This window comes from Phasianus colchicus, chromosome 16 (genome assembly GCF_987193195.1).
Source record: "Phasianus colchicus chromosome 16, bPhaCol1.hap1.1, whole genome shotgun sequence".
In the NCBI taxonomy this organism is placed as follows: domain Eukaryota; kingdom Metazoa; phylum Chordata; class Aves; order Galliformes; family Phasianidae; genus Phasianus; species Phasianus colchicus.
Genome location: NC_143451.1, coordinates 4380935 through 4399548, shown reverse-complemented (window position 1 = coordinate 4399548; position 18614 = coordinate 4380935). Strand labels below are relative to the sequence as shown.

At 51.3% G+C, this 18614-nt stretch overlaps 4 protein-coding genes across 7 annotated transcripts in view; 3 read left to right on the top strand and 1 right to left on the bottom strand.

Moving 5' to 3' along the window:
• Nucleotides 1-2040, bottom strand: part of NPRL3 (NPR3 like, GATOR1 complex subunit) — a 40151-nt gene extending 38111 nt beyond the window's left edge. The window contains exons 1-2 of one of the 4 annotated variants that reach the window (XM_090151459.1): nt 1823-2040; nt 414-483 (exon numbers count right to left, since the gene is read on the bottom strand). In XM_090151459.1, the coding sequence (XP_090007585.1) occupies nt 414-483; nt 1823-1940 (188 nt within the window). In that variant the 5' untranslated portion in view covers nt 1941-2040. The remainder of the gene's footprint in view (nt 1-413; nt 484-1822) is intronic. The other 3 variants (XM_031595205.2, XM_031595208.2, XM_031595207.2) reach the window with 3 other exon arrangements.
• Nucleotides 2041-2126: 86 nt separating this feature from the next.
• Nucleotides 2127-8145, top strand: LOC116230222 (hemoglobin subunit pi). The gene is made up of 3 exons (XM_031595215.2): nt 2127-6645; nt 7382-7586; nt 7879-8145. The coding sequence occupies exons 1-3, from the start codon at nt 6551-6553 to the stop codon at nt 8005-8007; spliced, it is 429 nt and encodes a 142-aa protein (XP_031451075.2). The 5' UTR covers nt 2127-6550; the 3' UTR covers nt 8008-8145.
• Nucleotides 8146-10093: 1948 nt separating this feature from the next.
• LOC116230224 (hemoglobin subunit alpha-D) lies at nt 10094-11063 on the top strand. Its single transcript, XM_031595217.2, has 3 exons — nt 10094-10252; nt 10392-10596; nt 10888-11063. Exons 1-3 carry the CDS (start codon nt 10161-10163, stop codon nt 11014-11016), a joined length of 426 nt encoding a protein of 141 aa, XP_031451077.1. The 5' UTR covers nt 10094-10160; the 3' UTR covers nt 11017-11063.
• A 2042-nt stretch (nt 11064-13105) lies between these two features.
• LOC116230223 (hemoglobin subunit alpha-A) lies at nt 13106-13942 on the top strand. The gene is made up of 3 exons (XM_031595216.2): nt 13106-13263; nt 13399-13603; nt 13716-13942. The coding sequence occupies exons 1-3, from the start codon at nt 13169-13171 to the stop codon at nt 13842-13844; spliced, it is 429 nt and encodes a 142-aa protein (XP_031451076.1). The 5' UTR covers nt 13106-13168; the 3' UTR covers nt 13845-13942.
• Nucleotides 13943-18614: the final 4672 nt, after the last annotated feature.

Genomic DNA, 18614 nt, shown 5'->3' with positions numbered 1-18614 from the left:
CCAGAAACACAATTAGTTGCTCAGTAGTGCACAGCAATTCTGTATCACTGTTAAGCTAAGGAAGAACATGAGGCAACTCTGTAAGAGAGCCAGTTACATGTAGGTAGGTGGAGAAAAGTGGAATTTTGCCAAAGGATTAATGCTCCTGGCTCTGAAAGAGTACCACTGCCTTTCTAACAAGCACAACTTACCCAAGCTACACTTTGCCCAGAATACAGCAGACTCACCAGCATTCACTCATTAGACATTTCTCATTATCAAACACTGATTTTCTCCTAACTTGGCATTACAATATCCCTTTGCAGGTCTTCTGTGCACTACAAGTGTTTGCCTACTGAACTAGCAATAAGAAAAAAGGAGGCCAGCTCCTCCTCAGTTTTAAAGTTAGACGAGGAGAATCGTTTTCTCCCTACCTGGAGTCCCCATCTTGGTCCTCTGAGGTATCACCGGAGCTATTCACCGCATATCGACTCCGTGGTTTATCTGAGGCAAAGAATAAAGACAGCTTTCTCAGGGAGCAATCTCCTGACAGTGTACAGTAAGGTCTTGGTTTTGTTTTTTCAGTTCTCACTCACAAACACATTAACAAATGGGAGCAAGAAGCTTACATTTTCAAGGGACATGGAGAAAACAAAAGCATTCAAAGAAACAAGTTTCCTGCCAAGTACCAGGGAACAATTCATGTTTGCAGAACCATGTTGCAATTCAAGGAAGCAAAAATTAAATATTCAACTCATTAATTGTCCACATTCTTACTCATGTTTCAGGACAATAGTGATGTTCCAGAAGCCCCCTCTGCAGTGACACATATCCAAATCTTTTACCAACAAAAAGCTGGGGAGTGACAGGAGGGAAGCAGACAGTAAATAATAACAATCTTTTCAGATTTTACTGATAAGGACAAAATGGGGTTCAAAAATGATTCTTCCTCAGTGAAAAATGACTCACAATCTAAAGAGGGGCATCAAATCTCACACGAGATACAGGGACTGCTGTGACAGGACAAGGGGAAATGGTTTCAAACTAAAAGAGGGCAGATTTAGATTGGATGCAAGGAAGTTTTTTGCAGTAGGGGCAGAGAAGCACTGGCACAAGTTGCCAGAGAGGCGGTGGGTGCCTTGCTTCTGGAGATGCTCAGTGTCAGGCTGGGTGAGTGCTGAGCACTGATGCAGCTGTGGGTGTTCATTTTGGGGGAGTCGGACCATAAGGCCTTTAAAAGCCCATTCCAATTCAAGTGATTCTGTGACTCCGTGATTCTGTGACATATGGCAGCTGGCAAATGATCCGTGGGAAACAACCTCACCACTGGATAAAGCCCCAGATCACACACAGGGCTCACCCATCGCGTGCCTCTCAGGATCACTTTGGCATGTTCTCGGTGCCCAAACTGCTAAATGTTCCTAGGCACCAAATTCATTGAAACTGAAAACTGATTGTAACGCTGCCCGGTGACAGGTTAGGTTTGCAAGCCGTGATGCTGTAACCTACAGCACTACACACCATGCTAAGCCCTCCCAAACCCGCTCTGGCGTTTCAGCACAGCGCAGCACACCACCAGCAGGGCTGGCCGCACACGTGGGCACGGCTCCACATCCGGCACTGCAGACCCAAGGCAGGGCAGCGCGGAACGGACAGAACTCATAGAGCAACTCCAGGAGGAGGAGGGGGCCGTCCGGGATGCGGTCGGACCATCCAAACACAAACCCCACGCCTGAGAGCGGGCTGCCGCGCCAGCCAAGGAAGGCGGTGGAGGGGCTGCCAGCACGCGGGCCGGATCGCGGCCCCGCCGCACGGAGCGGCCCCGGGCCCGGCGCGCACTTACTGGCCTGGGCGGCGGGGTGCTCGGCGCCGCGCTGGAAGGGGAAGCGGAAGAGCAGCTTGTTGCCGCGGCTGCCCGAGCTCACAAGGATAACGCTGATGGGGCTGGTGCTCTCGCCCATACCGCCGCGCCGCAGCGAGCACCGGCCGGGCAACGACGCGGCTCGGCAGGAAAGCGGCCCGGCCCGCGCGACTTCCGCTTCCGCGCCTCCGCCGCCGCCGCCGGTTCCCCGGAGCAGCGGCCGATCGGCGGGGCGGAGCTGCGGGCCCGGGCCGCCGCTACGGCGCCCTCGGTGCGGCCCCGCGCCTCGCAGCCCGGCGCCGTGCCCGCGGCGCAGCCCGCACGGCCTCGCGGTGCCCGGCGGCTGCCGTTTGCCTTGTGCCCGCCGTTCCTCCCGGCACCTCGCAGTGCAGACGCGTGCCTGAAGTGCAGCCCAGCGCCTCACGGCTGAGCCCTGAGTTCCCAGTGCGACACAGCGCGTCAAGTTGGAGCCGCTTGTCCTCACGGCAGCTCAGTGTCTCACTTTTCACAGAATCACAGGATGGCCAGGGTTGGAAGGGACCTCAAGGATCACGAATCTCCAACCCCCTGCCTCATGCAGGGCCACCAACCTCCACACTTAATACCAGCCCAGGCTGCCCAGGGCCCCATCCAACCTGGCCTTGAACACCTCCAGGGATGGACGGGGCATCCACAGCCTCTCTGGGCAGCTGTTCCAGCACCTCACCACTCTCTCTATAAAGAACTTCCCCCTGACATCCAACCTAAATCTTCCCTCCCTCATCTTAAAGCCATTTCCCCTTGTCCTACTGTTATCTACCCTTTCAAAGAGTTGATTCCGCTCCTGTTTGTAGGCTCCCTTCCCTGTGCCCCCCCCCTGTTCAGCCCAGCACATCACACTGGAGCCCTTGTGCCCCCAGTACAGAGCACAGCACCTCACGTTCAGGCCCCCAGCACGCCAAGTTGGAGCCCTGTGCCTCCAGACAGCCAACACAGAATCACAGCATCCTTAGAGTCAGAAGATGTCTGTGCCCTCAGTTCAGCCCAGCACCTCTCACCCCCCTCTCAGCACTCCCACTTCAGCCAAGGGCTTACAGCTCGGCCCAGCACCTCATGCTACCCAGCAGTGCTCCCACCATCAGCCCAGTGTCCCCAGTTCGGATCAGTACCTCACATGCCCATGCACAGTGCACCAGATCAGCCTGGCACCACCAGTGTATTCCAGCACCTCACATATCCACAGTGCCTCTGGCACCTCACACCTCTCCAGTGCCCATGGTGCCTGCAGGTTCATTCCCACCTCTTCCCACATGCCCACAAACCCCTTCACTATTTTCATGTCTCAAGATCTCCTTTGGTCGCTTTGAGTCATTCAGTTATTACAACTCTAGAACTACAAGCTGCTGGCCAACAGCAAGTGCCACAAACTGTGTTCCTCTGGCAGCTCTTTTGGCTCATTTGTCTTATTGTGTGTCCAGCTGAGATCAGAAAACTAACAGCAATTTTGTCAGAGGATGGCCCAGGTTTTTCACTTCAGTTCATCCATATTTGATAGCAATATTTAGATATTTGAATGCTCCGAGATATCCCCACTCTGGATTTTTCTCTGCAAGATTCTTTCCTTGGACTTCAGGCAGAGATGGGTGGTTGGGGACTGAAAGGGAGATGAGCACACGCAGTGAGGGCTTAATCTGCACAGCCATTCTCTGCCAGGCAGGTGATAACAATTGAAGCAAGAGAAGCTGCCATTGAGGGGAGAGAGTTGTTGGTGAGCGATTAAAGAGCAGTCACATTATCACAGCAGAGCATTCATCGTGCTCCAGTGCTGGGCAGCTACGTTAGAATTTCCCAGTGTGTCTGCTTCCAAGCATAACTTTATTTTCTTCAATACAAAATCTGCAGGCATATTTGTCACTTCCAGCTCTTGGAGATGAGTTAAAGCAAAGCTCTAAAAAACTGCAAGCTCTTTGAGTGCTAGTAGGAAATGAAAGAATAAAGCCAGGATAAAGATTCTGCTTTTAAGATTTCCAAAGCTTAATGCACCCAAATTCTTCAGAGTTAGAGCAGATGTGTGTGCCACTGTTACCCTCTGAAATTCCCTTGGGAGAGAGGCGACTGTGCAGAACAGAGGCCCATGGGGACAGTTACTGTTCATTTAACGAACAGGAAATTATAACCTCACTTATAATGAGCAAACAGGTCTGTTGCTGACTTCAACTGACAGCCTGCTTTGGGAGAGGATAAAAAGAAGACCTACATTAGTACAAAAAAACACTTTTCTCATTTGCTCCATGCTTTGTTCCTGCAGGAGCAGGACAAGGCAGGACAGGCAGCCCCAAAGCCAGGCTGCTGTGCAGCAGGACTACGTGCCAGCTCAGCCTGCTGCTCCTTCCCAAGGCTCTGGGAACATTTCACAGCTTCATAACAAAGATACATTGCCTGTACTCAGGTACACATCATGCTATAGGTTTATGAAGCCTAAATATGAAAAGCAATAGAAAGAGACACAGTTTCCCAGAGGATGTATCAGTCCTGCGACAGAGGAACAACACTGGCTGTGTTGTCCAATTCCTTGAGTCGCGTAGGCCAGGAGCCCCAAGGGTCAGCACCCTGTGGGCAGCTGGAACAGTGGGGCGAGGAACTTGGCTGAGAAGGGACGGAGCCCATCTCCATGTCACATTGCTGCACATGGCCGCAAATCTCTCTACTCCCACCAGGCTCTTTTCTGAAGAGCTCCTGAAGCTGTCCCCAGCACAACTCTGACCCTAGGCAAGCAGTGAGCCCCTCCTAGCAAACTACTGTCACCTTTGGGCTGCTCTGACTTTTGTGATAGTGCAGGAGCAACTCTTGGAGAAAGAATCCAAGTTCAATAAGGACTTCAGCACTTATCGTTCATATACAAAGCAACAAGCCTCCGGTACAGGCATCACTCTGATCTTCATGCCTACATGGACATTAATCCTCCAGTCGTGGAGGACCGCTGCTCAGGTTAAACAGCTGGCAGCAAAATAGGAAGGAGTATTGCTGGCATCTGCTTGGCTATATCTGAGTCACGGGGACTTCCCTCAAGCACTGTCAGCAGAGCTTGGAGCATCGCCATGCAGTGGGCGATGTAAGAGGTAGTGCTTTCAGAAGGAGACAACAACAGCATTATTTTCAAAGTATTTTCCTATTGGAACACTGCACATGTTTTTTAAATGCATGTAATTAGAGATGATGAATACAGCTTCTCTCAATACCTCCATCCATTTAAGCTGATGTAAACTGAATACAGCATTTTCCTGTATAAAGTGCTCAGTGCCTGTCCTGTCAGCAGGGCAGCCACATCTGGAGCACATTGCGTGTAGCCGCTGGTAGTGCTGTCAAACACAAACACATCTTGATAAGGAATCTGGCTTATACACATCAACCTGCTCAGCACAAGCATGCAGTGCTGTTTGGGCAAAGAACACGATCTGACACCTGGCCGTGCCACCAGCTTGCCATGCACTGCTACTAAGGTTTAATGGGGTGGCAGAGGGAGGTGAGTGAGGGAGCTTCATGTGCTGACAGCATTCCCCAAGCATTGGTAGCAACCATCTCCAGCTGGGTATTCCTGGATACTTTGCCCACTTAGCCGTGATTACAGACCTATGCTGGCCCTTCCTTTACTCATTTGTCCCTTCACCCATCACATGTGTCCATGCACTGAAGACACAAACCTTCTAGCACAGGACTGGGCTTTATGTGCACGCCCAGCATGCAGCACAGTGCATACCAGCACTGTTTGAGGTGCTGAGGACTATTTCAAGGCACAAGGGATAACTGGCTGTGAGAATCACACAGCTGCAAATCAAAGAGATGGAGTATGAAGCATTTATTGATGCAGCTCAGATCTGTATCAGAGGGAACTGCAGATTAAGGAAACAAACTGCTGGGAAATATCACTGTTACTGTCTCAGGAAGCACTCAGCAATTTGAGATCTGTGCACATCTGACTGGGCTTTCTCCCATAAACATGCTTCTTTTTAGTACTATACTTGATTTCATAAGCTGTCTCTCCCTGCATTCATGTGAATCATGACTACTGGTGCTGTATTTAGCAATATCAGTAGTGGAGTCGGTCCCTAACTCTTCGCAAGAGGCCAGTAAATGCCTGACAGTGCTGGAGCATATGCCAAAATCTCCACTGATTTCCTCAGAATCAGGGTCTCACTCCCTGTCCCGAGCCATACTGCACATATTCTAGCACTACCTAAGAAGTACTGAATATGCAATACTAGGCCATGTAGTGGCCATGTGTATTGGATATGGCCCAGAAAGACCCAGTGTGCACATCTGTGAAGCAAGGTGACAAATACAAATTACCATCCAAGCTTTTTAGTTTGCTCAAAATCCACTCAAAATCCACTTAAAGACATGTCCTAATCCTCCATCACTAGAATGTTCCAGCTCTATCTCTCCGTTCAACTTTTTCAGGCCACACGGCCAATACGTGTTAAGAAGCAAGAAGCTGATAACACCAGCAAACCAGGCGGCCAGTGCACTGACCCTGACCGAAATGGGCTTTGTTTCAGGGGGAGATAAGGGTCTCCCACCTCCATGGGTGGGCCTTTGGAGTGACCAATGAGTGTGGACAGACACCAAGGCCCGCTCTCCTCTTCCTCTTTATAACCAGGACCGTGAGGGCACTTAGTACAACCTGCTCTGGGTGTTCGCTGAAGAGAGCCTGAGCCAGCACTCTCCTGCAAAATGACACTGACCCAAGCTGAGAAGGCTGCCGTGACCACCATCTGGGCAAAGGTGGCTACCCAGATTGAGGCCATTGGGGCGGAATCACTGGAGAGGTAAGTCACCCACAGCACCCACCCAGAGGGTGCTTCCTCTGACTTTGCTGTTAGGATGCATCTTGCTTCAGTGCTGCATGAGTGAGACTCATGCAGTCGTGTTAAGATTGATGGGAATGGCTTGATGAACTGTATGCTTTTTAACATGATTTTTTTTTCCTGGAATTACACCTGTGCTACTAAATTCTGATGGCTTCAAAATTTTACAGCAAAAAAATATTTTTTAACCATTCTATGGGTTTGCTTCCCGTTATAGTAATTGAGAAGAATTCATAGCTAGGAACCCTAAAGAGGAATTCAAAGTCATTCATACTCGGTGTCCTGAAATAGGGTTATCACTACTAGGAAATGAACTTAAACTGGTTTATCACATAAGTTGCCATGTAGTGGACATTAAGAGAATAGCTGTCCGCATTTGTTAGATGTTGTTGTTGTTCAAAGTTATTTAAATGCTATTTACAATCAGTCTGAAATATTGTGATATTCCTGCTGGGACTCCGAGTACCACTCATACCAACCCTGCTTTCATTGCAGTTTGAAGATCTTACAAAATTGCTTACGGTATAATATAGGAAATGTAGGGACAGTTTCAAGTTTCCAAGCTTCAAGCTTCCAAAGCTCTACTAATTGCTGAAGGAGTGTATTTCTGCAGCTTTACAGTGCACTTGTCCTGAGGTTTTGCCAGATCACACATGCCTTTTCCACTGCTGAACTTTGTTGTCTCGTTCTCCTCCAGGCTTTTTGCCAGTTACCCTCAGACGAAAACCTACTTCCCTCACTTTGATCTCAGTCAAGGCTCAGTTCAGCTTCGTGGCCATGGCTCCAAGGTCCTGAATGCCATCGGGGAAGCTGTGAAGAACATCGATGACATTAGAGGTGCTTTGGCCAAACTAAGCGAGCTGCATGCTTACATCCTTAGGGTTGACCCAGTGAACTTCAAGGTGAGTGGGCACACTTTCAGGGATGAAAACTACCAGTCACAGAACTAGAGGCCACTGGTCATTTAGACTAATGGGAGTTTAATCCCTGACTGTGTGGTACAGCCTCATGTTGCTGCTGGTTCCCCAGCTGATTTTTAACCTGAGACTGGATCTTCTAGCAAACCATCTGGTCCAGTTTAATCTGTTACCTGGTTGGGATATGTATTCTTTTCATTCCAGAGCATATTGCAGACTTTTAGATTGGCATGTGTTACTGATTACAATGGATTTCATCTTCTTTTTTCCCTTTCAGCTGCTTTCCCAATGTATCCTGTGCTCCGTGGCTGCCCGCTATCCCAGTGATTTCACCCCAGAAGTTCATGCTGCATGGGACAAGTTCCTGTCCAGCATTTCCTCTGTTCTGACCGAGAAGTACAGATAAATGGCTTCCACACCGGGTTAGGGACATGCACCGATGGCACACAACAGCTGCCAAGTTCTGGGGTATTCTTCCTATGCAGTCCCCTCAACTGTCCTATGCAGGGGCTCAGCCATCTGCAGACTAAAATAAATAATTCAACTGTGATCTATGGTCTCTGTGCTTTCATCTTTCATGTTTCACCCACACCTTAGTGTTTAGGAAGTGTGTTTGGAAATCACTACATAATACAGAGGGGAAAATACTAAGCTGTTTAAGTTCATGTACATAATGAGAACAACATACTGCTGATCATAAGCCCAGAGCAGGCTAGAGCCCTGTGACTATTACTGCTCACAGTTCAGAAGATATGTCAACCAAATGTAAAACTGATCGGGAAACATTCCTTTACCCTGCTAGGATAATGAATGGACCCAGGCTTCTTGTTTAGACTCTCCAAAATCCAGCACAGCCTGTTCTGAACAACAGCTGCACTGCCAAATGGCGTGATGTGCACAGGGCAATGCTGCGTATTGACTTTATGTGCTCTTCTCCAAAGGGTCTGGACAAGGTGAACACCTTAGGCAATCACACCTGCTTAGTCCCACCTGTTCACTAAAGGGACATTCCCCTCAGCTTGACATTTCCTATATTTATATCAGGAACTTTGCTTGCTTTTGAAATCTGGGAAGACTAATGGCCCCTGGAGATAAATGATGATATCTGAGGGACCAAAAATTCCCAGTGTTTGCCATTTCCCTGAGTGGCATGCATGGACCTTCCATGCCTCTCAGCCAATACCCCAGCTCCCAACTGATAAAAGATATGTGAATTTCTTTCTTTGCATCCTTGCTTTCTCTTCCACAGTATTTCCAAGACTTTACAGTGGTACACATCACCTCTTCACACACACAAAAAACACCTGGAGTGTTAGAGCAGCTTGAAATTCAGAAGCCCCTCCTTTGTTTGTTGGTGTGTTCTCCACTTGAGTGATCCATATGTTGTGGGCAGGCCAATAACTGTGATATCATCCAGGGCATCTGGATGGGTCTGTCTAAGAGCAGAGTGATTCTAGCTTCATTTACTGAGCTCCCTACTCTTCCAGTGGGATTCTTACTGTGTTAGGCTCACTGCTCATGCAGGTCTCAGATTTTTGACGTGAAAAGATGTGTGCAAAGCACTGTATTTGGGCAAGGAGAAGAGAGATAAGATGCAGAAGTTTTAAACCACCGAGATGCTCTAAATCTGCTGATGTTGACCAGGGCACCAGCAGTAAGTTTTTAAAGCATCCTATCTTTGTGGGTCTCTGGATAACCTGAATGTTTAAATCAACAATTTACAGTGTAGGTCAGCGTGGGATACATCCCTAAGCCCAGATTCGTATCAGTGATTTCATGCAGAGGCTGAGTGAAGGATATGACAGTCCCCAACCACTGCATGCCCTATGGGATGTCCTATGGGAGAGTGGCAGGAGCACACACTGGGATGGGGACAAAGCAGCGAGTCCAGGCCTGATGAGCAAGCAGGTATGGACTTTGGAAAGACCAGGTGCCAAAAAAGAAGGTTATTCCTCACCCAGGTTTCTCTAGGCTGCTGCAGACAGGTGATGGGAACACACAGAGGGCAAAGGTGGCATAGGAGGGGAGCAGGCCAAGGGGCTCTTTGTTTGGAGAGGGCTGGATGTGTCAGAAGCTGGAGGATACCAGGGCCTGGGACACATGGAGGACAAGGAGCCATGCAGGCTCTTGGCGAGGTAAGAAGGGTGCATCCTGACAGCAGCGCCAAGCAGCACAAGGCTGAGGCCGCAGCATCCACAGGACAGTGGCTGCCAACTGCAGGGTGCAGCCTTGATGCGTGCCTTCCCCCAGCCTGGCGAGGGGCTGCCAGGGATCCCCTCTGCATGCAGTGCAGAGGGCCAACACAGCTGGCAGAGCAGGGCAGGGCAGGGTAGGACAGGGCAGGGCAGGGCAGCAGTGCCCCCTCAGGGCCCCCTCTGTGGGTGTCAGGGCCCCCCGATGCACTGCCGCTCCCTGCTCCCAGCGTTGCACAGCCACGGCCCCACCGTGCGGATAAGATAAGGCTGGGGCGGGTGTACAGGGAGCTATAAGAGGTCAGCCTTACAGGCTCCTCCACCACACACTGCCACCAGCCACCAGCCCACCCCACCAGCTGCCACCATGCTGACTGCCGAGGACAAGAAGCTCATCCAGCAGGCCTGGGAGAAGGCCGCTTCCCACCAGGAGGAATTTGGAGCTGAGGCTCTAGTTAGGTGCGAGCCAAGCCCAGGAGCACCTGATGGGGTGGGAATTGGGGAGTGGGAGCCAAGGGGTGCGGGCCAGGTCCTGGGGTGTGTGGGCTGGGCCAGGGGGAACTGTGGGGCAGCAGAATGACCAGCCTCGTTCCGGCAGGATGTTCACCGCCTATCCCCAGACCAAGACCTACTTCCCCCACTTCGACCTTTCGCCTGGCTCTGACCAGATCCGTGGCCACGGCAAGAAGGTTTTGGGTGCCCTGAGCAATGCCGTGAAGAACGTGGACAACCTCAGCCAGGCCATGTCTGAGCTTAGCAACCTGCATGCCTACAACCTGCGTGTTGACCCCGTCAACTTCAAGGTAAGCAGGGGCTTGGGTCTGGGGGTCCTGGGGTCAGGGGTCTTGGGATCCTGGAGGTCTTGGGGCCAGGGGGTTCTGGGATAAAGGGGTCCTGCGATCAGGTTGTCCTTGGATCAGGAGTCCTGGAGCTTTGGGGTCTTGAAGTCAGAGTGTGATGGGTTCCTGGGAGCTGGGATCCTGGGGGCCAGGAGCTGGAGGCCAGGGGTGGTACCAGGGCCAGGATGGGGGACTGACTGGGGCTAAGAGCCCTCCATCCAGAGCAAGGGTACTGAGCCTCTGTTTGCCTTGCAGTTGTTGTCGCAGTGCATCCAGGTGGTGCTGGCTGTACACATGGGCAAAGACTACACCCCCGAGGTGCATGCTGCCTTCGACAAGTTCCTGTCTGCTGTGTCTGCTGTGCTGGCTGAGAAGTACAGATGAGCTACCATCTATAACTTCAAGTCTTCAATAAAGACACCATTGCTGCAGCACTGTGTCCATGTGTGCTGGGGCTGGGGACAGGGCATAGGGGTCCAGGGTGGGCTGGGGCACACTCAATGCTTCCCTGCACCCCTTGGGAGGGAGGGAGGAAGGAAGCTCCTTCCTCCAGGTCTGGCATGGGGCCTGCCTGGTTAAACATGATCCTGAAGCTCGTAGCAGGACTCTGAGGACAGAGCTCAGCCTGCACCTTCCTATGCCTGCAAACCTGCTTGGCGTGGGTGAAGCCAAATGTGTTTCTTCAAACTCCTTAAACAGTTTTCCATAGGGGAAGGATTGACCTCTCCTGGCTCTATCACCATGGCTGTTTAGGACTTCACTGTGAATGCTGTGGAACTAAATGCCTGCATGAATTTTGTGGGCAACCAGACGAGTTCATTGAGTGAAAAAAATCCACTGCGAACTATGAAGTCCAAACACAATTCATAGCCCCTAAGCCACAACTCTCTAGCAATTGCCTGGGAAGGGCCCCTCCACTCGTGCCCTGAGTGCCTGCTTTTCCCATGCCATCTGGAGAGGCTGGAAATGTCACAGGCAGAGCTGTAGTCCAATACAAGGCTGCTGCTTTTACATCATTGGCTTTAGATCTGAAGGAGATGGTGGGTGATCAGATAGTAAACTAGCCCTGGGTTTGTTCTGCATTGTGACCAGAGGAGGAAATCGGGGTTTATGAGGGATGAGGGAAACTGCACCAGAAAATCAGCACCTGCTTTGGTAGGGAGTCCCCATGCCATACCCCGCTCGGTGAGCTCACTTCCAAATGCAGTGCTTTCCCTCCATACTTCAAAGCACTATCTACATCTCAGCATATCTGTGTTCATTTACAGCCAGTTATTCCCGTGCCCTCAGTTTGAGGAGCTCTTCTGCCTTTGCAGTTTGCCCCACTGACGTGTGCATGGGCAGCAAACACACAGCCTCCCCTTCTTCTGCTTCCCAGAAGAGCAGTCCCCCTCCTCCACTCTTCCCCTCCTCCTGTGCTCTGATATGGTGCCAGGTCAAGCTAATCTCCCCCGAACACAAATGATAAGAACTGCTGGAAATGGAGGAAACACGGGTGTAAACTGTCCCTCCATGCCAGCTCTCAAACCTACTGGAACCACTGCAACCTTTTTCACCTTCCCTGCCCTCCTTATCTTCCTCATCCTCCTCACCTTCCTCCTCACCTTCATCATTTGGGACATGCAGAGCTTACTGGGTGTCGCTATGGCCATACATTCCCCTCTTCCCCTGCTGCGAGCTCCTGTGACTGCAGGACAGTGCCTGCATCAGGATCTGGCACTGACCCTGTAGCTCTTCTGTGTGCCCCATTTCCAGCAGTCAGGGTCACCCTAAGTCCCCATAGCATCAAGGGCTGGGACGAAGGGAGCTCTGGGGTCTGTTTGCAAAGGGATGCAGCTGCGGTGAAGGAGAAAGACATGAAGATGCATTGGGGTGCACTGGTGTGAGGAGTGCAGAAGAAATGAGCAGAAGATGCAGTGAGAAAGAGTGGTGGTGTGTAGGGGCTACATTGCAGAGTGGTGTGTGTAGGGACAGTGCATGTACTGGGGCAGTTTGCATGTGTGTGAGGGCTGTGCTGGAGAGGTCAGTCTGCATCACAGGGGCGGCTCCTTGAGGCATAGGCTTCCACAGTGCTCCTCAGCCTACAGCCCCCATATTTCTGTCCCCTCCACTCTGCCTGCTCCCCCTGGGCTGAACACATCCCTTCTAGCCTCCTTAGGCACCCTTCGTTGACACCTCAGCCCTAACTCCATGCCAGGGGGCTGGGGACTGACTGCTCCACCTGCTCCAAGACAGACCCTAACCTCAACCCATGCCGATGCAGACACTAACCCTAATCCTAACCCCAACTCCAGATCATGCCAACATCACATTGCCCCAACCCTAACACCAAACCCAAGCTCGTGCCAGGATCCAACCCCCCCTCCCCCCCAGCCTGTGCAGTATCGTGGGTGGGGCAGGGCAGCAGCCCTGCCTGGCTGGGGTCCAGAATCTATGGGGCGGGCTGGGGGGCGGGCAGTGACCAGCACAGCATATAAGGCTGACAGCAGACTGCAGGGGCACCCGTGCTGGGGGCTGCCAACGCGGAGGTGCAACCATGGTGCTGTCCGCTGCTGACAAGAACAATGTCAAGGGCATCTTCACCAAAATCGCCGGCCATGCTGAGGAGTATGGCGCCGAGGCCCTGGAGAGGTAGGTGTCCTCCAGCTGTCTCTCTCCTATCTGTCCCTGATCCTCTTCCCGTCCTCAGTTGTCCATGTCCTATCCCTCCCTGTCTAACCTGTCCTCCTCCCCTAATTGCTGGCCCTGACTCACTGTGCTCCACAGGATGTTCATCACCTACCCCTCAACCAAGACCTACTTCCCCCACTTTGATCTGTCACACGGCTCCGCTCAGATCAAGGGGCACGGCAAGAAGGTAGTGGCTGCCCTGATTGAGGCTGTCAACCACATTGATGACATCACAGGCACCCTCTCCAAGCTCAGCGACCTCCATGCCCACAAGCTCCGCGTGGACCCTGTCAACTTCAAAGTGAGTGTCTGGGAAGGGCTGACCCACCCTGCCCCCCACCCCAGCCCCGTCTTGGGCCATGCAGCCACCCTCCGCCTCACCCTCTCGCTCACCCTCTCCTTTTGCCTTGCAGCTCCTGGGCCAATGCTTCCTGGTGGTGGTGGCCATCCACCACCCTGCTGCCCTGACCCCAGAGGTCCATGCTTCCCTGGACAAGTTCTTGTGCGCTGTGGGCACCGTGCTGACCGCCAAGTACCGTTAAGACAGCACGGCAGCTAGAGCTGGGGCCGACCCATCGCCAGCCTTCCAACAGCGAGCGGCCAAATGAGATGAAATAAAATCTGTTGCATTTGTGCTCCAGCCCTGGTGTCCTGCTCTGGTTGCTGCCTGTGGGGAGGGAGCGGGAGGGATCTGCTCTGGGGCTCCGTGCAACTGGGAGCCCCCGGGTGTGCAGAGGATATGGGCTCAGGTGGTGGTGTTTGGGTGGTGCGCCCAGAAGACAGATGTGTTTCTGCTGTCTGTAGGCATGAGTACAGCTCTTACAGGTGCTGGTGGACAGGGAAGCTTTATGGAGAGTGATTCTTGAGGTCTCCAGCCCATCCTGAGCGCCCCAGCCGAGCCACATACCCACGCTGGGATCCCATGCACTCCTTACTCCATGAAGCCCAAACCGTAGGGAACCAGATCTCACTCTGGAAGGGCTTGCAGGAGGTGGTGGGGAACAGTTCCCTGCATCTGTCACTGTCTGCGTGGTGACACAGCAAGGACATGCTGAAGACCTTCTGCACTGGGCAGCTTTCTGTGCGTGCCTACGGACTGTGGCCCTCATAGGACTTCTCTGCTTCCATCTCCTGACACCTTGCTACATGCCACTTGTGGGGGTCCCAGGGCACACAGCGGGCAGACAGGTTGGGGAAAACCACGGCACTCCAACAAGAACCATCAGCACCCAGGGCTCAGTTCCTGCTCTTTGGGCTGTGAGCCTCATCAGGGCAGGTGGTGAAGCGGTGCTGGGTGTTGGGTGCTGTATGCAGGTCCTGGCTCTTATCACAGCCAGCAGCAGGGCTGGGTATGGCCATAGCCAGTGGGGTCTGCAGGTGGCTGATAAAGAGCTACATGGGCTCTCCTCCAGCCCTCTCACCAGGGTGTGGTGAGGGACGTGGACAGGAGATAGCCTTGAGGGGGTAAAACCTGCCAGGTGCTGAGTAACTGCGGCTTGTCCCTGCCAGGGATCTTAATGCAGAGATGGACGTTTGGGAAAGTCCCAGGGTGGCCAGCACAGCAAAACACAGCATGAAGCCAGACTGGGGTTACCACAAGTCCCCTCATTCTTTGTCACATATACCGTACAAATGGGTCCAGATGGACATATGGACACTTGCCCCATTTCTACAGTCTCCAGTGACCATCAGGGACCACAGGTGACTCCAGAGAGCTTCCAGCCTTCAAAGATTCCTCCTACAAAGCACCAGCCTCAGGTGCCACAACTTTGCCAGGCCATGCTCCAGTTTTCCCTTCTACCTCACACCATCCAGACACTTCTATGGGCATTGCTCTCCACGGCAGAGAGCCTCTGCTCCTGGGAAGCACAGGGAGAACAGGGAGCAGGGGCATGGTGCAGGCAGGGCATGCATAGCACTGGGAACTAGTTTGCCCAGCACTGGTAAGAGCCAGTGCCAAATCCTGCACAGATCTGGGCTGCTTCAAACCTTGCTGCAGGGGATCTTTGCAGTCCTGAGCGTGGCAAAGGCAGTGCTTGCACAAGTGGGGCGAAGCTGCATGTAAAGGAATGCATGTTCTCCAGCCTGGAGCTGGAGCAAGCAGTGGGCAGCACATATGGAGCATGTCTGCATGTGTGTGCATTAATAGAAAAGTGTCAGGAGCAATGCAGGGGGAAGATGTGTGCCAGCTTTGGCTGTTGTCCCTGCTGCCTCTGCCAGACCTCTGCCTCCAGTTGCTCTCACACCTTGTTGTGACCTCAGGTAGGACTCAGCAGGGGCAGTATTTTGGAGGAGGCAGCGAGCAGCGTCTTGGCTGTCTGGCTAAAAAACACTGTGCTGCAAACAGCTGTGTGTTTTGTCCCAGCTACTTGTCCCTGCTGCCACAAGATGGAGGCCTCAAGCTGTGTTGCCTTTATCAGAGCCAGCCAGCCAGTTCAGCCTTGAATTGGAGTCTCCAGCCTTGGCCAGGATGGGCTTCCATCAGGTCCCGAGCTCTTTGGGGTGCTGGTGCTGGCTTGGAGGGGTGCACAGAACCCAATGCTGTCCAAGGGACCAGACTCGCTGCCAGGAAGGTCTGCAGTGTGGGAACAGGCTCCTCACCCTCTTCCCACAATCAGAAATCACAGAATGACAGAATCACAGAATGGTTGGGTTGGAAGGGACCTTACAGCCCCCAGCTCCACCCTGCTGTGGGCTGGCTGCCCCCACCAGCTCAGGCTGCCCAGAGACCCTCCATGGCCTTGGGCACATCCAGGGGTTGGGCACTCACAGCTCCAGGCAGCAGTGCCAACTCCTCACCGCCCTCTAAGTGAAAGATTTCCTCCTCACATCTCACCTAAATCTCTCCTCTTTTAGTTTAAAACCGTTCCCTCTTGTCCTATCACTATCTACGCATGTAAAAAGTTGATCTCTCTTCTGTTTATCAGCTTTCTTTATGTACTGGAAGGCAGCAATGAGATCTCGCTGGACCCTTCTCCACTGTGAACAAGCCCAGCTCTGTCAACCTTTCTTCACAGCAGAAGTGCTCCAGTCCTGTGAGCATCCTCATGGTTCTCCTCTGGCCCCGCTCCCTTCTTGGCCTGCTTTCCCCCTCCCTCCCCCCCCACCCCCCCACCCCCCCCCCCCCGATGCAGCCCAGGATACAGCTGGCCCTGGAGAGAGTGCTTCCTGCAAAGGGACACGGTGATATGTACTTGTGGAAGAAGGTGAGCATCCTAGAGGAGTTTAGCAAGAATTTCCCATTCAAAACGTACTTCCTCAGTTAGCAAAGAAGCAGTGGGAAAACAGGATTTTCTTCCTGAAAGCTGATTGTAATATACCAGTTGAGAGATCTTCTTGCTAGAGAGATGAGGGAGAACATCATATGTTTACAAATGGTTCTTCTATGTTTTCATCTGACATTGGCATTCAGTAGGAAAAAAAAAAATAGCAACCTATAGGCCTTTTGCTGAAAAAATCCAGTCTAAGCAGCCTGTTTGCCTTAGGTTTGGCCAGTTTTTCTTTCCTAAATGTCAGCCTTTCCATATTCAACTGCTCTCTCTGATATATCCAAACAATTTTTAACCCAATGCTTTGGGTTGCTCACAGCCCATCCAGCTCAGACCCATCTGAGGTTTTAATAAGTATATTCTCTATTACAACACATAAGTTATTGATGAAGGAACAGTGAATAATGATGTTGAACCAAGAACTGGAATCTGTCACAGAAGGAAAACAGACCCATTTGAAATGATTCATTCTTGGCAATAGCAATACTTATTACTCATCTCTTACTTCGATTAAATGTCCCACTGTTAGTTCTGAATTGAATTTGACTGCCTTATAGTTCCCTGGTTTCCACTTTTTACCCTGCTAATAAGAATAGACCCTATTGTCTTATTCTGCAACCTCATCACCCTCCACCATTTCTCAAAGATTCTGATGAGTGAAATGGCTTTAATCAGTTGCTGAGGTAAAGGGCAATTTTTTTCAGGCAGTCTGAAAACACTGAAATGATTGAACTATACTTTAATCCACTCTTTTCAGGACCTATCTACCTTCCTTAAGTGTTAAGTCCTTTATCAAAAATGACATTTTAGTGAAGGCTGACTCTATTTTCTCTCTTCTATGAGTACTTTTCCTGTCCCTGCTGCGTCAACACCTTCCTCAGGGGATATTTTCTTTTTAGGCTTTAAGACCCTTGTGAATTTTTGTCTTGGTCTTTTGATCACGTCCCTGTGTGCTCAGTATTCCTTCACCATAATGTCAGTTTTGATGGAGGACTTAAAGTATTTTCTCTCCTTCCTTTCCTGAAAGCAGACACTGCTCCCAGTGGAGCAGCCACATCAAGCATCAGCTGCATGGTTCCCTAGAGAGAACAGGGATGATAAAAACAAGCATTATCAGAACTTAAAATCTTGTCTGTGCTTTGTTGCCATCACAAAAAGTTTAATGCCATAAACAGTATCTTAGAAAAACTTTTTGCTCATCACCCTCCAAGTTGACCTGCCCAAATCCCATTCTGTGAGTTCCCTTTGACCAAGAAGGCATGAAGCATGCTGAACCCCATGCTATTGGAGATACCCATGGCAGAACCCAGGCCTTGGGTTTTACAGCTGAGAGGATGTGGAACAGACCTGCAGTAGTTTGACACTGGCCACAAATTCCTTCTCAAGGCTGTCACTGCTGCATGGGAGCCATTCATCAACCAAACAGCAGAAACTTAACACAGCTCCCTCACACTGTTTTCCCACTTTCTTTGTGTGACTGACCATGTGTGTTTTGGTCATCAGATCCAGCCAAGTTTCCACTGTGACTGTACCATTAGCAACCCCTTTCAATGAAGAAGCAGCACTTTTCTGTCAGGCCTGCTGGACGTTGTCCACTAAGGATTGATCCGATTCTCAATACAGAATGGAAATGCAGACACTTCTTCCTGCCTATCTTTCTACCACACTCCAGCCACCTGAGATGATCTGAATATGCTTAGGGATGTTGACACAGCAAACATAAGAAATGCTCTGCTGGACCTGATGGTTGGTTCATCTCACTCAGTGCTGTGTTCAGCAATAGGAGATGGCACTGGGGAGAGCACACAAGCCTCTTCTTTTGAGGTTGTGGTCCTCCAACACCTGTAGCAGCAGTAAATGATTTCAGAGAATAAGTTCCTGCATGTTGCCTTCAGCATCTGTTTATTGACCTGTTGTTCATGATTTGCTCATCCCTTTATAAACCTGCTGACCCCATTTGGTTCTACAGCATCCTGTGGCAGCAGGTTCCAGAAGTTCATTCTCCCTCTCTGCCTCACATGAAGTCCCTTTTATCCGTTTCAA

Excerpts from the sequence above, each read along its gene's own strand:
- LOC116230224 (XM_031595217.2), top strand. The coding sequence starts at position 10,161 with ATGCTGACTGCCGAGGACAAGAAGCTCATCCAGCAGGCCTGGGAGAAG. Across the intron at positions 10,253-10,391 it reads GGAGCTGAGGCTCTAGTTAG|GATGTTCACCGCCTATCCCC; the intron begins GTGCGAGCCAAG and ends TCGTTCCGGCAG. Across the intron at positions 10,597-10,887 it reads TTGACCCCGTCAACTTCAAG|TTGTTGTCGCAGTGCATCCA; the intron begins GTAAGCAGGGGC and ends TTTGCCTTGCAG.
- LOC116230223 (XM_031595216.2), top strand. The coding sequence starts at position 13,169 with ATGGTGCTGTCCGCTGCTGACAAGAACAATGTCAAGGGCATCTTCACC. Across the intron at positions 13,264-13,398 it reads GGCGCCGAGGCCCTGGAGAG|GATGTTCATCACCTACCCCT; the intron begins GTAGGTGTCCTC and ends TGTGCTCCACAG. Across the intron at positions 13,604-13,715 it reads TGGACCCTGTCAACTTCAAA|CTCCTGGGCCAATGCTTCCT; the intron begins GTGAGTGTCTGG and ends TTTGCCTTGCAG.
- LOC116230222 (XM_031595215.2), top strand. The coding sequence starts at position 6,551 with ATGACACTGACCCAAGCTGAGAAGGCTGCCGTGACCACCATCTGGGCA. Across the intron at positions 6,646-7,381 it reads GGGGCGGAATCACTGGAGAG|GCTTTTTGCCAGTTACCCTC; the intron begins GTAAGTCACCCA and ends GTTCTCCTCCAG. Across the intron at positions 7,587-7,878 it reads TTGACCCAGTGAACTTCAAG|CTGCTTTCCCAATGTATCCT; the intron begins GTGAGTGGGCAC and ends TTTCCCTTTCAG.